Source organism: Strix aluco, chromosome 4 (genome assembly GCF_031877795.1).
Source record: "Strix aluco isolate bStrAlu1 chromosome 4, bStrAlu1.hap1, whole genome shotgun sequence".
NCBI classification, from domain to species: Eukaryota; Metazoa; Chordata; class Aves; order Strigiformes; family Strigidae; genus Strix; species Strix aluco.
The window spans coordinates 128296055-128318101 of NC_133934.1; the positions used below are offsets into that span (position 1 = coordinate 128296055).

Consider the following 22047-nt stretch of genomic DNA (forward strand, 5'->3'; position numbering starts at 1 on the left):
GCAAAGCAAACAAGGTGCTGGAGGATTCTCCAGCAGAAGGCAGCATCGGAAGAGATCCTCACAGTACAAAATGGCTTCGCTGTTGAGCTTCAGGCCTTCAAATTCAAAAATATCTGCCCTGAGAGTCAGCACGCGTCACTCATTCTGAGGCCAACAGAGGACATTGGCCACATCAGAGTACAGGGAGATGCTGGATGCCCAGAGCCCTGGGTGTCTTATATGCACAGAATCACCTCAGTTGGAAAAGCCCTTGAAGATCCTCCAGTCCAACCATGAACCTCACACTGACCGTTCCCAACTCCACCAGATCCCTCAGCGCTGGGTCAACCCGACTCTTCAACCCCTCCAGGGATGGGGACTCCCCCCCTGCCCTGGGCAGCCCATTCCAACGCCCAACAACCCCTTCTGCAAAGAAATCCTTCCTAAGAGCCAGTCTGACCCTGCCCTGGCGCAGCTTGAGGCCATTCCCTCTTGTCCTGGCGCTTGTTCCTTGGCTCAAGAGACTCATCCCCCCTCTCTGCACCCTCCTTTCAGGGAGTTGTAGAGGGCCATGAGGTCTCCCCTCAGCCTCCTCTTCTCCAGACTAAACCCCCCCAGTTCCCTCAGCCGCTCCCCATCAGACCTGTGCTCCAGACCCTGCACCAGCTCCGTTGCCCTTCTCTGGACTCACTCGAGTCATTCAATGGCCTTTTTGGAGTGAGGGGCCCAAAAGATTGATTCAGCTCTTACCTCTTCTCTGTTAAAATAGAGTCTAACTACAAGCCCAGATTTCCCAAATACACAAGTTTTTCTAACAGCTTTGCAGTGTGCTCGGTCACCACCATACTCCGAAGGAGCCATCGTTTCATTCCTATCTTTTATGCAACTGACCGATTGGCAAATAAAGCAGAGATGCAGAACTGAAACTGCACTTGCACAACCCGAGGTTATCTGAGAAGGGAGAAGAGTTAAAGCTGCTCGAACCACCTCAGCAATTCCCAGTTTGAAAACGTTAAAGCACTGGTAAGTGCATGGCCTTAATTGTCTCTAACGCATTACAAGAGCTGAGGTGAATCCTTTAGGTCTTGATACTATTACAGCCAGTGCTTTGGGCCTCAGTTTTCAAACACCAACCCAATTTTTACCTCAAATGATGCAATTATTGTCTCACAAAGGGAACTATTCCTTCAATACCAGTTCAAAGATGCACTATTTCTAGTAGACAGACTGTACTGGCTCGTTCAACTTAAATCAGCCTATAACTAATTTAACAAGCAGCGTCTTAATGCTGGCTAAAAGAATTCAGTCTTCTGTGTACAATTGGTAGCTGCCCTCTGTATTAATTCAGCACATGAGTATTTTATTAAGTGATTAACCAGTACTCTGTTTAACTTGCATAAACAGAGAGATTTTTAGAACAGTATTTTGTCTTAAATTGCTCTGAGTGCCGGTCCCTCAGTATATAAGAGGTTTTATAACAAGGCAGAGTTAAATACTGCTCAGATCACTGCTGTTGCTCAGTTGCCAGTAGTGCAGTTCATAAGGCACATTTCTACAAGCATGACCATAATATACACTGAGAACAAGGTGAAGTTTTAGCAAACTTTTTCTTTACTAAAGTCTCTTGTTATAAATTACACAAATAACTTTATAAACAAATCCCCCCAACTTGCATTTTGTTTAAAGTAATAACTTTATATCATACAAATAAAGAAATTTCAAGTATGAAAAGTGCATTATTGCAATAATACCTCTTTGCAAGTCCAAAAATCTTGGTTTAGAATAAAACTGTAAAGTGTAAAAAAGGAGTAAAACAATCAGTGCCATCTATTCATTCAAGAAGTCCAACATCTTAAAAATGATGCTTAGTGTGTTGCAGAGGCAGATTTACATCTGAAAGCAACATTTAATTGAGAAGAAGCTATGTCTGTGTTCATTTTGCATTATTAGTTCTTTTTCCCTAGTTTGCTTCACCTTTCTTGGCAGGAATTCACAATACAAACAGTGCTTGCCCTCGGATCTCATCCATTCTGTGCTGCTGCCACTTGCATGGTTCCGAGTTCTTCATCCTCTTCATGCATTCGCTTTAAACTTCCTGGAAAAGGCAAGAGGAAGGAGGACACATCTGAGAGCAGCGCTAACAACAGGCAGCTGTGAGGAGGACTGCAGGGCAGTTGCTGGTGTCTTCTGGCAGGGACTCTGCCCTTTGAAGACCTTCAGCTTTCGGATAGCCGGTTGCTGACAGCACTCTTCTTCCCTCACACTTCTCCACAGGGAAGAGAAATTTCCTAGAATCCACCCTTTTTCACACTCCTTTCACATCTCCCCCCAAGCTCCATTTTCCCTAACCTTTAGCAGGGGTTGCTACTGGCACACGTCTATATGATTAAGGAAACATTTTTTACATGCCCTAATCCGCTATTATCTGTTCAAAGGCACAGAAAACTTTTTTTTTTTTCAGATCAACTGCCTTAAAATTAAGGGCAGCAATTATGTCATGAACACTGGCTGCTTTCAACCCACCACTCTTGATTCCTGTAGGGCAGCCGGGGGTTTGGGATTTTGAGGCAGGGCCCTTCTCCCACATGGCAGGGAAGTTCAGCCACAAACCAGAATATTTCAGTACTGCAGACTGAAGTTTGACCACAGCTTGTACACCAACTGCAGCCATCCCCCTCCCAAAAGTCTGAGATTCACTGCCGCTAGAGGTTTACTCAGGGAGTGCCAAAGTCACCCTGCAACACCAGGTAGGACAGGCAGCATCACACCCCCCAGGAGAGGCTTCTGACCTGTAGTTCCAGGTGGAACTGAGAGGGATCTCTCCAACTGCAGTGGTGACATCATCTGGATGGTTAATTTTGCTAGATAGATGGCTTCATATTCCTGAAAAAGTTGAATAATACATCTTGCTATTGATTTGGCATAATGCTTTGTAAGGATGAGAAGGATTAATTCAGAGACTTCACTAGGACAGAGTATCTTATAGTAAGGCAGAGATTTTAGGGGAGAGTTCTTTGTTGCTTTGATGTGAATGACAAAAACTGTCAGGAAGACAGAGCAAAAGAAAACTTAAAGGATGGCACAAACTGGCTTTAAGGAAGAAAGTAACTTTCATAAAAAAATTCTGTGAGAATGTTCAGAGAACTCACTGTTGCTCCCAGAAGGCAACTGAGACAGTAGAAACAAACCTGACTTTGAATACGGTAGCTTCAGAGATTTGTCCCAAGGACAAACCATACATGGCCTTGAAGTTGCGTTCTAGGGGCCTGTCACACACTTCCAGTGCTACACAAGAACTCCTCACAGGAGTTCCTTTAAAAGTACAAAAACCCCCAAAAAAACTCAGGAGATAATCATCTTGCTGCCAGCCACCCAAGCAATAACAGAGACACTGCAAATCTGTTTCAACATACTGTCCTGGCATTTACCCACCCAGCAGACTCCTGGAATATGATAAAGCAACCTCATGATACCACCATTTGCTGTTTCAGACTTGTGAACTTCACCTACAAATCCAAGTGTCAAGAAGCATCACTGCTGCGTGCCACGATATTCACTTCGCAGTTTCCTTCACTGCCAATTAAGCTGTTTCAGAGCCTCTTAATCACTGCACAAACCAGGATTTTTATTCCTCCTGGATTTGCTTTGTCTAAAGCTTAAGTCTAATGAACTAGGGTACCCACTCATCTTCCTCCCAAGCTCTACTATAGCTTCTGACATTTACTTGAAGCATACTTTTACAGTAAATGTTATGCCTAAGTACAAACAGCTGTTTTGCAGGAAGATGATTCATCAAATGGATTCTGAGTTACAGCCAGAAAAATAAAAAGTCACCTGAAGTTGATGGACAAATCCAGCATTAGGATTAATACAGAATCTTCTTTCTTGAACGTAAGTAAATGCATCCCTTAAAAAGAGAAGGAGAGAGATAAAATACTTCAGTGGAAAACAGACTATGACAAAAGTCTCTGTGGTTTCAGGAGTCTTCCTTCTGATTATGAGTTCTTAGGAAATACATGACCTCTAAAGACTCCTCAGAACTGGTTTGCAGGACTGAAATTGTTTGGGCCGAAGAGGAAGCAGTAGTTGTAAAATATGATTTTCCCACCCCCAGTCTTCAGCTTGCTGGTCTGTTTTCAACACACGGCTCAGAACAGCCTCTTGGGGCCTCTCCTACAGTTTTAAAGGCAGCCATCAATCTGCAGGCTGGTAGCCCGTTTCCATTAGCAGCAGGTACCTACTTCTGCTTAAAGAAAGGATGTAAACAAACCTGCAGCAAAGTGAAATGGAATAATCTGCCCCATGTAGTCTTCAATCTCAGTAGGCAACAATACACAACTGTTTGTGTTCCCTCCAGAATTATTATTCACTTACACCACTTGAATTACAAAAATGAACACCTACAGACGTATCAGGCTACTTCTCTGTACTAAAGTACTCTCACTTCAACCTTTTCAGACAAGGAGTTAACTACATGACCGCGCTCTGTTCTTACCTGTACTTCACCCCAAATGTTTCCATTATGTATGCAATAACTAAGGCAGCACTGAAAAGAAATTTAAAAAAAAATAAAATATATTTCCATTGTTTAAAAAAATTAATAAGCAGGATGAATGGTTTCCTACCTTCTAGAAATCCCTGCATTTCCATGGACAAGAACTTTTCCTGGGAAGGAAAAAAAAAAAAACCACAACCAACCATACTTGTACAGACTGAAGAAAATTCTTTGAAATGTAGTTTTTTCCTTGGTATGGAGAACTACACAGTAGAAAGGTACATCCTAAGAAGTGTGTCTTCACTCTAGATTACTACCTACACTCTGTCCATGACTGCCCTGGGATGCAGAAGCATGGATTCCCATTCCTCTGAGGATTTTGAGTAACAGAATCTGGATTCCAGGACCACAATGCAGATTTAAGGCCCTACATTACAGAGGGGGCAAAAAACCTCATGCACAGAACACAGCTGTGTTTAAAGTGGTAAAAAAAAACCCCAGATATACAAAGAGGTTTGTTTTCCCATCAGAGGCAAAAAGAAAGAAGACCACTTCACTCTGAACTTGTTCAAGTCAAGCACAATAAAACCCCAAATTTAAGAAAACCTCATACTTAAGAACCTCTAATACATACCACTAAGTTAGTTTTAGAGCTTTAACAACAATGAAGGAAAAAAAGTTAATATGATTTTACCTCCACTTTGTAAACTTCCATCAATAAATTCTTTAGTCTAAAAAGGAAAAAAATTACAAGACTCAAAGTTTCAGATTATTTTAGATGTTTGGATGTTACTGCTACTTGCATTTAAATTTGGTACAATTTTTGTACCTTTATATACAGTGACAATAAGTGACAATTATGTAAGTCTTTATATACAGTGACAATAATGCAATAATGCACTCATCATACAAACTTAGACATCATTTCAACTGGACATTTATATTTCTTTTGTACTTTTAACTATCCATAAAATTTTCCATGAAAACCTAGTGCAAGGCCAGAAACAAATGTATAAAAATCCACTATGTGTGTCTTTTACAATCATTATGTCACATGTTAAGTCACTATACTAAAAAGTAACTTCCAAACATCTTTGCTTAACAGTTGGGGGGGTAAAAAATTATCCAGAAACCCCACAAACTAAAACCCACATGCATCAACAGCAATCTGGCCCAGACCACTGTACTGACTCTGTCTTCCTAGAAGTTCTCCAATGATATTTTCACTAATTAAAGTAGGTCTAATTGATCTATAAGGTGAGATGTGACGTAGTACCAGGTTGAAACAGCTGATGAGATGAAAAGCAAAAGCTAAATAATTTATTGTGGGGAAAACTCAGACTAGACTCTTAAAAATATACCAACACAGAGCTACTAAGGTGTCAGTAACTGTGAGATTTGCAGAGAATGTTGTTTGATCAAATGGTGTTATACATTAGAAAAGCTGCAGGCCATCAAGTGATCTGCTGCCTTGTTCTGCAAAAACATGACCGCCTCTGTCATACACAGGGAAGACAGAAGAGCTTTTTGGTGGGGGTTTGGGTTGGGGGTTTTTGGGGGGGGGGGGGGGGGGGGTAGGGGAAGGAACAAAATGCTTTTGCTCTGTTGATACAAAATCATGGCTCAAAACTACCAGTTTATTCTATTTCCAAAGGTCAGTATGTAATGGGTACTGTTTAACTTAAAGCTACTTTTTAATTCCTCTACAGTAAACGCATTTCACGATACTGTAAAACTTCATTACATCAACTAGTTACTATTTTCTGTTGGATTTGTTTTAGTATTTGATACAAGAGATGTAAATATTCTTGGTCTCAAAAACTATGTTTCCTACAGGCCAAGTTCTCCAGCATTCTCTTCTCCCATGACCTGAATTCTTTGAGACCAGACTACTTTTTTTTTTCTCCTCTTTAAGATCATAAGAAGATACAACTCTGCCTCAGTTTCTATACTTGAAAAAAAGGAGTTAATTACACTTACTAAAGTGGCAATAATAAAGTCACTTAAGAGTTCACAGCCCTTCCAGGTGCCTCAGGCTGGGTATCCCAAATTTGAAACTGGTATCTGTTAGTTCAGAAAACTCTTGCTGGGCAACTCCATTCCCCATCTGTTCTCATTAACACACAAATACTTACCATAGGGAAAAATCGTATTATATTCTCAACTGGATTATCTGCAATATCCAAGACTAAATACCTACAATGAAAACAGTTGCTATGAGTACACAGTAATACCGAGTTGCCACCACTGGCACATGTAGAGCTGATTCAACCCCACTACAATACTCAAACCTGCAGAAGGAAGCCAGCAACTACCCTCCCGGCTCTACTTTCTGGTCTGAGCTCCAGAACTTGGGACAATCAAGCAACCTCTGGAGCTGTCCTTATGAGGAAGAAAGTGAGGAACCTTCTCCAACATCACCTGACAAAATCCCCTCTCGGAGTGGCAGAAACGCACGAGCACTCTGCTACAGGTGACACAACTTTATTTGAAAGCAGTACGCTACATACTCACAGGCTTCCCAGCAGGTTGTAAAATATGAGCCAGGGTTCTTTTCTGGGGCTCTATGCAACTTTCAGAGGTACACATATTCTGATTAAGTTACCTCAAATGTTTTATTAGCAGGACAAATGGTACTTAGAACCAACAACTTGAAAACTGAAGACTGCTACTGCAAACTAACAGATACTTCTCATTTGCAGACTTGCCAATGCCTAGAGTTTAGCAGGATGAAAACACTTCACAGTTTGGATTTAAAGAGTCTTTCTACACCTTAGCACATTTTTCATACAGTTCTGAGTGTGAAAATATTTGGGAAGAACACTAACACAAAAAGATTTTGTTAATACAGAATTAAGTTTCTTAAAAGTAAGACCTTTCATCATTTGCAGGTCTTCATGTTATCATCGTTTCTCACCTAAATAACTGTTGGAAGTTTGGTTTAATAAAATTTGCTTCAATGTTTTGCCGTATGCATATTACATGGGTTATTCCATGTTTCTGAAGTATAGGTAGCTGTGGAAAAGAAAAAGAACATTTTTTTTTAAATGACAGAATCCATCTGTTACACAGTAATAAAAAGCAAAGCTATGCTTAAATACACAGTAGGGCTATATCATGTCCTCAAGGAAAATCAAGAGCTAGTTTTCTTACACTCAAAGCACAGAGTGAAAAATTTTGTCTTTCAGAGACAAAACACAACCAGTAGGACCTGCAAGCAAAAGCATTCCTAATGATGATAAAAAGAACAGGCAGTAAAGGCAGCACTAAATGAGCTTGTTTATCCCTGCCCACCTTCCACTTTGCCTCAAATTGCAAGTCCCTACACAATGCAGTAATTTTCAGCTAGCATTGGATTCTTGCTGGAATCAAACCACTGAAAGTAAAATCGTTTAAACTGTAAGTCTGCACATAGAAGCTTTGTCTTAGCGCACTGCTTGACCTTCTTGTAGATGCAAGTCACTTTATTTTACTGTACAGGTGAGTTCCCAGTTCCGATTTGTGCAGCAACACTTAGCAAAGGAAACAGATTGCCTGATCGGTAACATGCACATCTCAAATGGTTTACTTTTTTCTAAGAAAAATTCTATTCAAGCTTAACTCTAAGACTGAATTTTAATACAAAAAGCTCACACATGAATGCTCGCTGTAATTAGTGCACAAGTCACTTCAAACTTGCACTTTTCTCTGGTTTGTAAGGAGTAGGTAAAGCTGACTAGCTGAACTGAGAGTGTGTGCACGCGCACAAACGTATGCAGAACTTCAAGCCACCCGAAAAAATTTAAAATCGGGGCTCTTTTTTCATTTTTCTCCTAAAGTAACCCTTTAGCTCACAAGATTGTTAAGGACAACGCAGTCTCATGTCAACTCTCGTGCCTGAGGCAGTAGTTCAGTCACTCTGCAGAGGGGAGGCATCGACACCAGCCCCAGTCAGATAATCCTGCAGGCTACAAGGACCCTCCCACAAAAGCACCACCTATTACTTCTCTGGCATCTTTCACATTCCAGTTCAGGATTGCAAGCAAATTTACACTTAAACAGATAACATTTGAACATATTCCCACAGTAACAAATCAAAGCACCACAGCAAAGTTTCCTTATGAAACACTATTCTGAAAAATCATACCTTGCTTTTCATAGCTGAAGAATACGGGCCTAAAAATAACCCAGGTAAAATTTCCTACGAGGCAGAAGAACAGACATTTAATACCAACTCAAAATTATCTGAAATAATACATTGCACTCAACTAGACTATGGCCATGGAAACAAGTAATTTACATATTAGTGAGAGGTGTGTTACCAAGTGTCATTTATAACAGGACAAGGGGAAAAAAAAATTGGTTTGGCAAAATAAAAGAAACATAATCTTTGTGCAGGAGATCTTGTTTTGGAACAGGAATCAAGTCCTTTATTTGGACTAAGTTCCAGTTTGATTACTGCATCTTACCCTGCCCCAGATCAAATGAAGGGAACTCTAACTTTGTATATAATTGTGTCTTGTAAGTAATTCCAAATCACTCTGATGGAAAAAGATACACGCATGGTAAGTCTTCTAGCTTTGTCCTAGTAGTAGGAAAATACCAATTTTTAACTATTTATCTCCCCACCAATAAAGACATGTAGGTCTGTAGATCTTATCTTGTGCAAGGATTCAGCTGACACCACCATAGGAAAATTTTAATTGTCCATCCTACTTGAGGACACTTCCAGCCGAATTTAAGTTAAAAACCAAAGCTCCAATACATTTTTAACAACCATCTCTTAAGACAAAAATAAAATATTATGGGGATTCTGAAAAGGACATGATTTTATTTTTTTTTTTTAGTACTTGCACAACAGAGGTCCAAGCACACCTGCACAATCCAGAATAACTTTTTTTTTTCCTAACAAGCTGGCAATCCTCACACACCTCTCCCATGGTGCTGCTTGACACTTTACCCCTAAAGACTGATTTTGATATCAGCACTTTTGTAGGGCACTCTTTTTCCTACTGAATGCACCACGGGTTTTGACTCAAATGGTAAATGAAAGTGTGTCATACCTGCATCTCTCTCCTCATGGGATAGGTCCAATCCTTAAAATAAAACAAAAAATAATTATATAGGCAGATAGAGAGAAAAATAAATTCAGACAGAGATCTTGTGTAAAAGAATCAAAACCTATTTTCCACAGATTGAATAAACTACCAGCTCTGCAACAGGCACACTGCTTACACTTACTGGTAACTCTCCACAGAGATACCAGCAACACTCGAGTGCAAGGAAAACTATTTTGAAAGCTAATGTGAAGAAACCTCAAGTACTCTATATCAGTGATGAAGCTGTGCATAATAGCTGGTGTGTTATACATCCACACCTCAGCTTTCTGCTTGGAAACCTCCCTCTAGAGTGGGGAGGGGAAAAAAAAAAAAAAAGGAAAAAAGCTTTAGAACATTCTGTACTAGCCACAGAAGCAAAAAAACCTCTTTGACTGGTACAAAAAACCTCCTTTGGTACATTCCTACAGCCACTGAAAAAACAGAAGATAACAAGTATAGCAGGTAACTCCCTTAAAATCCACAATGCCTCACCTACTATATTCAAACTAACTCTGTTTTGAATATTCATGATTTAGCTTTAACAATTCTGGAAGCTTATGTTCTCCATGAACACAGCAAGCCATTAAAGTGAATCTCCACTTTTCCCCATCCTCAACAGTTAAACTGGGAAGGATCCTTGCCTAGTGAACGCATACGCTTGCGTTCAGCCCCAAGGAGACATTAATTTACATCCAGCACATCGCACCCTTCCACAAATCTCAGACCCACAAGTTTGTGAAGGTTCACCACTTGGGAACCACCCTTTCCCAGATGACTATTAACTATCGTCCAACCCAATCTATCAGAACTGCCCAGAGCAAATGCCAGCATCAACATTTTCATCCTTTGCTCCATTTTACAGAGCTGCCAAAGCTGAACAGAAAAGTGCTCAGGCAGACTCTATTCCTGGCTTTCCTTCCTTACAACTCCCACTGTCCTCTATTAACAGGCTCTTACTCATTCTTTGACCCTGACACACGAAGGAGTTGTATCTGAGATCACAGTTACCAGCTGGAGAAAAAAAAAAAAATAAAAGGGAAATAGTCAAACATATCAAATCAAATAAGACTGCATACATTTATTTACATAACTTTGTTGGTTGCTCCACACACACCGGCAGCTAAGAAAAAACTTTGCCATATGTCGTTCTTGTTGATGTTCCAATCTCCTCAAAACTATGAGAAAGTTAAACTCTAAATATTCAACCTCTGAAGTGAGATCAGGATTATATCAAGACAGATCCAGGACCTTAAACTGCATTACTGTCCACCTGCAGTTGTACCGGTAGCATCAATTTTGCATTAACCTCCTTTTTATTAAGCCACACAAGAAAAATCCAGTGCTTCCCCCAAACACACACAGTTACCCAGAGAGGTTTTGCTAGCTCTTGGCAGTGGAATTAGAAAGGATTTTAGTATCAGTAAAGTTATTCTGGAAACCACTTGAATTGAATCTGGGACAGCATTTCTGAGAAAGCAAACAAACATTAAGCCACTCAAAACAATTCTTTGAATACTACCTAAAATGGTAGTACGAACAGGGAAATAAAATAAACTGAAATGGTCTTTGCTAAAGACACAGAGGTAAGCTAAGTTACTTCTGTACGTTGCAGCTATAATAACAAAAGCTCCTGGTAGTAGAAATTCTGTGACAAAGGATATTTACAGAACCATATCCTTTGAAGCTTGACCTAAGAGTATTTTAGCATAATCCCATTGTCTCACTGCGCATATGAAAGCGTAATTCATTCACCAAAAAGAAAACACCGGTTTTGTCCAAGCATAAAAAACAGTATTATGAGAAATAAACTCTGAAAAGGCTTCACTCCAGGAGTATACAAGCACTTAAGTGGGTTTATTACTCTATTTAGATACTCATAGAATTTAAAAGTCTTAATGTAGAGCATAATGAAAACACAAATTCATCACTACTTTGGTCAAGGGGACTTAACAATACATTATAAATATTTCTTCCAAATGCATTAGAGGCAGGAAATTGAGTTAGTCCCGACAGCTGTACACTGTGCAAAATAAGTAGGCAAGAATTTAGCAATATACAGTCCAAAGGAAACCAAAACCCAAAAGACAACAGATGCCACAGATGTTCTGAACAAGAACAAAATGTCAGTACTGGCTCCAGACATTAGTCTTCAGTGCTCTTCAAGAAGCCAGAAAGGTACAGTTTCCAATGGGATTGAGTCTGCAAACTAAATATCTGAAAGATGATGTCTCAGATTAAATGTTTTCTTTACACAAGTACATGAACTACTGAAAGAGTGATTCTGGCGATTTCCTGACAGCCCTTCAAGGCTTTTAGAACTAACAATGCAAGATTATTCAAATATTATGCAAAATTATGTAAAAAAATAATCTATTAATGTAGACTGAACCCAAGCAGAGGTCTCGTTTTAAGGCATTCATTCATCAGATGTGTTTTCCACTGTCTGAAGCACCCAGCAGACAAATAACAACTGCAAGTTTCTTTTCATCAGACCAAATACAAGAATTTTGCTAAGAAAACAACTGATGATGCCAGAGCTGGATAGATTAACAGCACTCCTTGCTGCTAAGTATTTGGTAGCTTCTACAGAATAAGCAACAACTCACTGGAAGACATGATCTTCAATACTCACAAGACACAAAAGTAAAGAGAAGGTAAACAAAAAATAACGCCCACAACTCCAAAGTTTTAAAGAGGAGCCACTCACCTCGGACAGATCTCCCCAGACCAGACTGTGATCCACTGACAGATAAGTTTAAGAGACTCCTCAGCTGTTTTGCTGAGGGTGTTCACAGCACGTTATCAGCTGTACATTGTATTCGCACAGATGAAATGCCAGGGACTATCTAAAGCACTTCAACTACTGCCCCAGAACAGAGCGAGTAGCAAGAGAAAAGGGAATAAAGCACATGTCCGAGCCCTCCCGCCCCCATCTACAGCCAATCCCTAGCTGGAATAAATTGAAGATATTTATGAATAGGCAAGACTTCTCTACACTACAAAGAGCTTCTTGGTAACCAATAATCAAACTACATCAAGAATTACTCTGCCAACAGTTATGGTTATTTCATCAATATTTTGCCATAGCTATAGCTTTTCTTTAGAGGAACAGTTTAATGGCAAAAACCCCCGACACCTCACATCGACATGTGCAAATGCACGTACACGTGGACTTTTTCCTGAAAGAGTGACTTGGCTAGGACTTAATATAAAATTCATATAATTAATTTTTTTAATTAGTTTAACAGCTCTGACACTGAGAATTGTCTATGCTCAAGATCTGCACAAAAGCAAAGACTGTGTTTTTTTGAAGACAGCACCACAACATACCTCGTGCAATCTGCATATGCCTCACCGGAAGGAATGTAGTGAAATGGATATATGACTGCTCAACTGGTCCTTAACTGACAGTTTAAGTCTGAAGATCCATCTAATTTTCACATATAAAAGGTATATCCTAGTCAGTCTTTGCCAAAGCTCAGCTTTGGTTGAAAGGCAATCTGCAGTACTGCACTTTCATTATTATGGTTAAACTCCTGCTGCCTTATAATTAGCAAAGCCTGCAAACCACAGACTGCCCCAGATGAAAGAAGAAGCTCTCAAAGGTGCTAAAAAAACCACCAGTAAAATAAATCAGATCAGTAGTTTAAAGAAGAAGAATCCAATACCAAGAAGTATCTTTTCTAGATTGTAGCTGCTGTCCCTTATCTGCTCAGCATCACCGGGCATCAGCCACCATCTACAATGTCTCCCCTTGCTTTCAAGACTGTTACTCAAGTCCTTTTGAAAAGCTGCACACAAGTCCCAGTAAAACCTTCCTGACCACTCCAGGCTTCCGACCCTTTTCCAATGCTCGGACAGCTCTTTTGTTGGTGATTGATAGCATCGCTTACCCCTCTGTACAGCTTTCTCTTCCCATCGCCATTCATCACAGCAAAGCTTCTGCATGATTGATCGTTCCTCACGTACCTCAAAAATCTAGAGCTGTCAGAATCCTCTTGCCTAAATTTGTTTCCCTGTCTAGTGGAATATTCATATAAGCTATAACACTCAGAAGTCTCTCCTGCAAACCTGGTGCAACGTTCTTCCACAAGTTGTGAAATCAAAGCTGAAGACAACTGTTACGGCAGTGACAGCCGCACATTCTGCTGACCTGCTTCAATTCCTTCATCTGCTCTGGCGAGCTGATCTCCTCCTTATAACTTTGTACTGTTCTGTACAGGAAATTAAAATTACAGTGTTATATCAGAACAGTCAGAGGGCATGATTATATTAACTGCCAACACCCCTATCACCCCCCCTCAGCAGGCTACAGCTTGGATTGTGGATGGGTCCTGATCCCTTAATGATTACCTTGACACAAAAGCTTTATGCTTAATTCTGAGGCAGTTTTAATTCTAATTTACACAATGAAATTAGAACATATCGTGGTTTTGAAAGTATTCTAGATGGTATTTTGAAAAAAAACTCCCAGCTGATATAGTCCAACAAAAGGGGAGGAGGGGGACATTATCATTAAAGACCTGCACAAAAATAGAGCTTTGGCCTCTGTAAAACGGAACAAACAATTGTCAAAAGAAATAATGAAATACTGAGGTAGTAATAGAGCATACTCATTTGCTATCTTTTAATAAGAAAACAAGACAAATTAAATGAAGTACTGAAAACATATTCAAGAAAAATATTTTACTGAAAGCTGTCATGTCCATCACTGTGAAGCACGCTACTTTAAGGGTCTCAAAATTACTACAAGCAAGAACAAAATGAAAGGCTGTGTCATTAGTTTCAGTCATGCTTCATGTTCTTGGACAGTTATTCCAGCTGGAAGCATTTTTATATATATATAAAAAATAGAATTATTTCAGTTGGAAGGGACCTACAACGATCACTTAGTCCAACTGCCTGACCACTTCAGGGCTAAAAATATAGATATATATAATTTATTTTTTTTCAGGTAGAAGTCCTAGTGCAAGTATATAAAATATAAAAAATGAAACATGGTCTTTTTGTTCCGTCAGGATGCGGGCATGCCACCAAGAACAGAGCTATATTAACAAGGTTAAGAAAGGCTTTGACAGTACTGCTAACCCAAAGCAGAGGCTGGTTAAAGGCTGAGCTTACATTCCCACCCTTGCCCAGTTGTTTAATCCTACACCTAGGAAGCTATAATGGCCCAAAACTAACAGCTTTTTTAGCAAAGCTGGTTGTCTACCGAGTAAGCTCCCTGCTCCAGGTCACCACAGGTCAGATAAGCATTGGGACAAAAACGGTGACAACACTGGACGGTTGGCAGGACACGTAAAGCCACTTTTTAGCAAAGCCAGCTATTAGATGGGCTTTGCTGTAATGGCAAGTCCCCCCCCTCGGTCACAGATCCCACTTCGGTCAGTCTCAACACTAGTAAACATGGGCTGGGAAGCGGTGTTTAACGGTGTTTTCTGTGTATTTGTAAAGAGTACTCAGACAATGGGAAGTCCTCATCGTACAGACATTTTTGGTTTGGAAAATACAAAGGAGTTCAAAAGCAGGAAGGTGGAGAGGAAAAACAATAGCAGGTGGGAAGGACGGAGCACATGGAGAAAGGAAGAAGCATTCAACAGGAAAATTAAGGTTATTTTAGCAGGGGGAAACCGCCACAGAAAAGGATAAAAGGTAGACTAAGGCAACTAAATGGAAAGTAGAAACATAATACAGGTGAGAAACAAATGTTTCTTATTTGTCCCACTCTAACACTGGTCCAAAATATACCTCTACTAGCTTGTTAAATACCAATTAGCACACAGGATTGTCAGCACCAGCTTTTATTAAAGCAGTGGAGGAAGAATTCTTCAGCTTATATGAAGCACATAGACAAGTGGCAGGACTACCACACTTCTTGTATTATTTTCTTTTTAAGTAGACTTGCACAGAAGCTGACACTCATCTGCATTTTTTTCTAGTAGTATTTCTCCTGCATTCACCCCACAGCATTTCTACCCACTACAATAAAAGGTCGTGATGATTCATGTTTTTTACAAAGAATCTGTAGAATGAGCACTAACGAACAAAGCTTTACTAGTAAAGGAAAAATTGTATTCAGATTATCAGAATTGTTTATAGTGGTGCAAGTATGTAAGTATGTACTTTTTCATGGCCTTTGGTTTTTTGGTTTGGGAGTTTTTTTGTTTGTTTTAACTACAGGCTTGTGAGTTGGGCCATACTGAGACAGCCAAGGAACACACAGGTCTCTTCACAATCCTCATTTAGATAAAAAAAATAAATGCTTTAAGTCCCCAGTTCTACAAACTGCTCCAGTTGTGAGCCACCTTCACGTCTGTGTGGATGCCTGTGCACTTCAACAGACTTCCCACGGATGCAAGGCATAAGTTAATCACGACTGACAAGACTGCTCAACTTCAGCTGCCACAGTGCACTTTTGATATATGCAAAGTAGTCTGATAGTATCCTACAGAGCTACAATCAAAATCTGTCACCTGATTTACATTTCCCAGTATATCATAGCATTTGTTTCAAATTTCTTTTGCTCTGTTCTGTGGGCAGGTAAAATAAAATAATACAGGCTTCCTACTTATTTTGAAGTCTGCAGAGGAGGAGAATTACTATGTTTAAGGGGGTTATTTGTGTTTCCTATCCAAAGTAAGTAAAAAAGTTTAAGAAATTTGTTCCACCTTCAGATGGACTGAACTACTGCACAGTTTAAAAAAAGCAGTCAAAAATACATTAGCATTTCAGACTAAATATAGCTGTCAAGAAATGTAAATTTCTTCCAAAAAAATTATGTGCTAAAGAGAGCTCAGTTTTTACGCATAATAAAAAGGCAAATATGACTGTTTAGTCAATAAGCTGATAATTCCATTACAAAAACCATGGAGAGTCCTAAAAAAAATTCTAAACGCATCATGAATACTAGTTTACTCAGCCTGCTTGCAAGCAAATATGCTAATGTTTTAACAAAGAAACGAACTGGTAATTATTGCTGTGTTCCCATTACACATATCCTAGTGCTGTTCTCTAGTTTGTTTCAAATTTAATGGGAAAATAATTTCCCCTAAATTCCTTGAATTATTCCAGTCCTTATTTACCATCTTTCCAGAAGTGCTAAGCTGTCTCTAGTACTAATATACCAGATGCACTAATTGTTATTAACCCAACTCTTAGCCATACATGTTCATACTGGGGGGGGGGGAACCCAAACAAAACACAGCACTTCTCAAATGTAAGGAAGTTCGAGACCTCATCTTGGAAAATGTGCCAATTTTAGAAAGAGACATGTAAGTCTAAACTTAGAAATGTACCATCGCTATTACTCATAAGACTTTGACATGTTCAGTATCGCCAATCTGCAGAAGAACAACGTTCAGTTTACAGACATTCATGGCATATACCAGAAAAACTTTGCAAGAATGGCGAGTTACATGTTGAACATCCAAAGATGAAAAGTAGAACACACTCCGATGGCATAAGGACCTGTGAAAAAGCTTTTAACTGCCACGAAGCTGGTTTATCCCAGCCTTCATCAGCTCATCTTGCAGAACTGGACAATTCACCCAGACTGCAGCCAGCACACGAGCACGGACTAGAGAAATCACAAGAAGCCAGCACTGACACACGCTCGTACCGAAGCGGGGCAGGCGCTGGCGAATACCTGTCTGTGCTTGACCTATAACAAATACGGTTTCACCACCGGAATAAGCTTTAAGTGCACACAAACTGCAGGAGGGGGGGAAAAAAAAAAAAAAAGAAAAAAAAAAGGAGTGACACATGTTGCTAAGAGTACTCAGAGGAATGAAATTCTGGTCCGTCAGTCACTGAGATGGTATCAGATTGGGAATGCAAAGACAGCACAACTCTTTCCAACTGGTAAATATCACCAGTGTTTCTTAACGTGGCATTTCACAAGTTCCAAAAAGAACCAATAACCAAGTAGTTTAAAAATCCAGCAATTTGTAATACTACATATGGATTAGGGACATTGCAAACAATCTACAGGCCAGAAAAGTGACCTCTTTATCTAGAGTACATGTCTGCAGTCTGCCTAAATCAATCCAGCCGCAGGCTGCTGTCACCCCCTCAGCAGATAGCCTTGCCCACTCTCTGACTTCTCCTTGTGCCAGCACTAGGGAGCGTGAAGCTGTGCAATCAACCAGATCAGCTCACTGATTTGGCTTTTTTTTTTTTTTAATATTATTATTTAAGCTGTCACATGGTTACTAGTGTCAGCCAGGAGAAGGTTGCTGAGGGGTAGCAGTTAGATTGCCTTAAGATGACCACAAAGTTGTGCTTACTCTTGAGTGGCCTACATCAGGAAGTAAACCAGGGATTCCCCAAGTTCTCCCTCCTCCCCTTCCCCCCCAGTAATCTGAAATCGGCAGATCTACCAAGACAGCATTAAACCATACATAACCAACTTCCTGAAATAGTATTAGACATTACTGCTCATTAAAGAACCTCCTCGCTGCAACACACAAGAGATGATCTTCAGCTTTCCATGAATAACTACATTTTGTGGGCAGAATGATTTTAGTTTCCTTAGTTTGCTTTTCCAAAGCATCTTGTTAAGGATTGGGCTAAAGGTTTTTATGCTGAAAAAAAGCTCTTACGCTTTGTTTAACAAGTTAGCTCCACAAGAACTCTGACATTCTCACACTGGCTTTAACTTTCCTGTTTCCCCCCCAATACTCCAACTATAATGTATTTAGATCAGGTCAGACACAAATGTGAGATGCTGGAAAAGAATTAACTTACAGTCTTTAAAAAGAGTCCTTGAAATTCTCCACTACAGTCTTGCAGCATGTGAAGTTCTAACATTCTGTACGTTATAATATTGAGAGATAAGAGCATGAAAAAAAAGCAAAAAATAAAATCTACTCTGAAGGACACCATATTATAATTTCAGGTTTTCCTCAGCTAAGAGTTGTTAAGACTGGCAGTGACCTCTGTTTTTAAAACTATTTTAACCACACACTCTTTTTCACCCATTCTAGTTATAAACAGGTTCAAAAAGCCATCCAGGCTAATTTAGTTAACCATTTTCAGAAGTAGCTGTAGATAATATGATTGGTTTCTCCAGAAAGAAGAGATATTTAAAAGCAAACAAATTATAAACCTCACAGGGTGGTATATGATTTGTGTTCAGATACAAACTGATAACAGCTTTCTGAAAACAAGATGACTTGTAAACACCTCCAAAGCTCTGAAGTGAAGAGGGCATTAAATCTTGACAACAGAACCAAAAAAGAAAAAAACGCAGTAACTTCCATATTTCAGGTAGCTTGCCACAATAACAGCATTCAACAATAACTCCATTAAAACAGAAATAAATGCTGATGTTATGAAACATGCAACAATCTGTAGACATCCGAAGAGTTCAGATACTATCAACTTCCTGCACGAACACTGCGACATTCTGCATTAAGTATCTGACACTATCAAAGCAGGACACTTAGGGCTGGTCGTGACACATAAAAACACACCACCAGTATCCAGGGTCAGAAGTCAGAAGCTAAGCCAAGCTCAGAAATCAGACACCACACTGGCCCGGCTCCTCCTGACACCACGCAGGGTGCAGTTTAGTCTTAGCAGATATTGCCACCTGTCTTAGTTTGCAGAGAAGCCTTGGCAAACCGTAAAAATGCCTCCCCAAGAGACTCACCGGAGCGCCAAATTGTTTCTTGAGTATCTAAGAGTTACTGTGTGGAAGGGGACACGCAGGTACTCACTGCTAGCAGCTCGTTACCTTTCTGCATGTACAAAAAAAAAAGGGCAAGCAGGCAGGCAGCAGCAGATGGACGACAGGACTGGTGACCATATAAAGGGATGGGGAACAGGCAGGGGAAAGCAAAAGGGCGGCTAACAGGGAGGCTGTGACCCCCCTGAAGCACAGAAGGGGGGACAGCAGAGCCGGCAAGGTGAGTGGGGGCCGCTCTCAGAGGGGAAAAGCCAAGGGAGCGGGGAGATAAAGCGGGGGGTGGGGGGGTGGTGGGGTGGTGGTTCTGTGAAAGCAGGCACCCTCTCTTCAGCTGGCAGAGCTGGCTAACAGCCCCGGGAGCGGGCGGGAAAGGCCGGAGGCACCCGAAAGGGGCGATGCGGGAGGGAAGGGGCTCTACGAGAGCAATGGAGACGGCAGGGCCGGAGGATGGGGCCGGTGGTCTCGGGGGGGCGGGTGGCACAGAGCCCGGCAGCGGGGCCTGCGGACCGGGGTGTCACCGGTACGGGGAGGGGAAGTGGGGGGAAGAAGATGGCTCTGCGCCTCGGTGGGGACCCAGCGAGGCCTGTGCCGGGATCTCAGCGGGGACCCCGCGGCCAGGGGTGAGTGGGAGACACCCCACCGAGGCGGGGGGGGGGGGGGGGGGTGTGGTGTGTGTCAGCGGGGGGACAGGGCCCCACAGCCGGGGGGGGGGGCGGTTCTCCTCAGGCGGGGCCAGAGCGGCGGCCCCCGGCAAGTCTTCGTCCCCCCCCAGCGTCGCTCACCTCCGAGTCCTCTTTGGCCTGCGGCAGCGCGGGGAAGGCCGGCTTGGCGAGCTCCATGGCCGGGCGCTCTCCGGGCGGGGCAGGACCGGGGCAGGGCGGCTATTTGGGCAGCGGGCCCGCGAGCTCCGGCTGGGGAGCGGCGGCAGGAGGAGGCGGCGGAGGAGGCGGCGGCGCGCTCAGCCGCTCGCGCCCGGCCGCCATGCTGCTGCTGCTGCTACCGCTGCTGCCTCTTCCCTCCTCCTCCTCCTCCTCCTCCTCCTGCCGCCGCCGCTCCCCCTCCCGCCCCCGGGCTCCGCTCCAGCGGCGCCTCCGCCCCCGCCCGCTCCGCTCCGCCCCTCAACGGCCGGAGGGGCGGGGCCCGGCCGCGCGCTTCCCGCCGCCGCCGTGAGGCGCCAACCGGCGCGCGCGCGCTTCCTCCCTCCCCTCACGGGGCCGTTTCCCCAGGCCGGGTTCGGGAAGCGGCGTTAGCTCCCCGCTCCGTTAATTAACTCCTCGCAAGACTAATTAGAACTTCTTCAACGGGCCCTTTCGCTGCCCCGGGTTCGCGGCGATCGAGGTCCGGCCGAGGCGCAGGCCTGAAGCGCCTCACGCCTGGGCCGCCATGTCGCGGCCATGAAAGCTTCCAGAGGTGTTCATCTCATCACCTTCCCCTCACCCTGCTCTTCCCTGTGGTCTCTTCCTCCTCGAACGCAGGTCAAACCGCTTCCATTTTGGCGAGCAGGCACTCGTTTTCTCCACCATCAGAAAGTCACTGCCTGCCTCAAATTTTAGCCGACGCCACAAGCGGGGTCATATTCAAACAGGTCCGCTTTGCACATGGGAGACGCTCTCTGACACACCAGTCTTGGGGCAGGAATCTATTTTTCTACTTTTTGAGGTTCCCTGATCCCATGTTCTGCTGGACTCCCAAGATCCTACCCCAAACTATTTAAACATTATGCTCATCTCCCCCTTGAGAAACCTTCCACAGTCACGTTTCAGCAACTGTTCCTTCAGCACTGCAATTTCCTTTCCGTGACAGATGAAAAATGAAACAGCGAAGGAGAAAGCACCAGTAAGACTGCAGCTCCTACTTCCAGCTGGCGGCGAGAACAGAAACAGGAACAGGGGTTGGTAGCCTGAGCTTACGGCTCAAACTTCAAAAACTTGCTATAACCACTCCCAGGGCTTCAGTTTGCAATCTTTTACCTTCTCCAAGGTAATGCCAGAAGCTCAGCTCACCGTTTACATCACCATAGTGCTCAGAAACTGATTTTTATTGAATTTTCTAATTGTTCCAAGTGCACTGGCTGTAGTGGCCAGACCTAGCAGCTCTGTGAGCTGCACTCAAAAAGGTGTTAACAGTGAACTGAGATTTGCGTCTTTACACTCATGACACGATCATGATAGGAAGTTCTCATACTAAGCAGTAAAAAAGTTCCATAATAGCCATAGAAACGTGAAAATATTGTTGCCTGTCTTGTTGTAACTGTTCTACACTTCACACTACCAGTTTTGTCTCATAGGAATAAGAAAAAAAAAAATACAACCACAGCTATTAAAATTGCCAGGAAGATGCTGTGAAGCTGTGTTTCCTGGTAAATCTAGAGTTAAGCTGATGTATTTGTCTGCCAGCTGAGCATGCCCAGAGTAATCCAATTAGAGTAATTAGAAGTGGCCAGAAGTACAGTCTAGTACACTCCTGTTCCAGTCCAACAAAGGGAAGGTGCGCAGTGCAGGGATCCACACACACCCCTCGGGGTGGAACTGATTAGAAAACAAAAATAAGGCGTAGTGAGAGATGCCCCTAGGAACACCAACATCTTCACCTCCACCTTTTTATTGCTGTTTCAGCGATTACTCAAACAGCCGCAGCCATCAGCTCCCAGGCAACCCCCATGCATCCAAATTCCAACCTCCTGAGGCGCACGCAAAGCCGCGTTCAGAGCTCCAGAAGTATTAGGTACACCGCCTCGCGTGTCTAAAGCGGCACGGGTTCAAATGATCTTGATCAGTTCCTGTCTAATTAGAGCAGCTGAAAGGGAA

At 42.3% G+C, this 22047-nt stretch overlaps 1 protein-coding gene across 2 annotated transcripts; it reads right to left on the bottom strand.

The window, feature by feature from the left end:
- Window positions 1-1567: 1567 nt before the first annotated feature.
- On the bottom strand, window positions 1568-20287 carry STYX (serine/threonine/tyrosine interacting protein). 2 transcript variants are annotated; one of them, XM_074821122.1, is made up of 11 exons: window positions 20023-20287; window positions 9517-9549; window positions 8601-8654; window positions 7392-7489; window positions 6610-6670; window positions 5169-5205; window positions 4605-4644; window positions 4475-4525; window positions 3814-3886; window positions 2769-2862; window positions 1568-2074 (listed from the first exon to the last, which is right to left on the bottom strand). In XM_074821122.1, the coding sequence occupies exons 1-11, from the start codon at window positions 20077-20079 to the stop codon at window positions 2001-2003; spliced, it is 672 nt and encodes a 223-aa protein (XP_074677223.1). In that variant the 5' UTR covers window positions 20080-20287; the 3' UTR covers window positions 1568-2000. The 2 variants fall into 2 exon arrangements, with proteins under 2 accessions (XP_074677223.1, XP_074677224.1); XM_074821123.1 differs by lacking the exon at window positions 4475-4525.
- Window positions 20288-22047: the final 1760 nt, after the last annotated feature.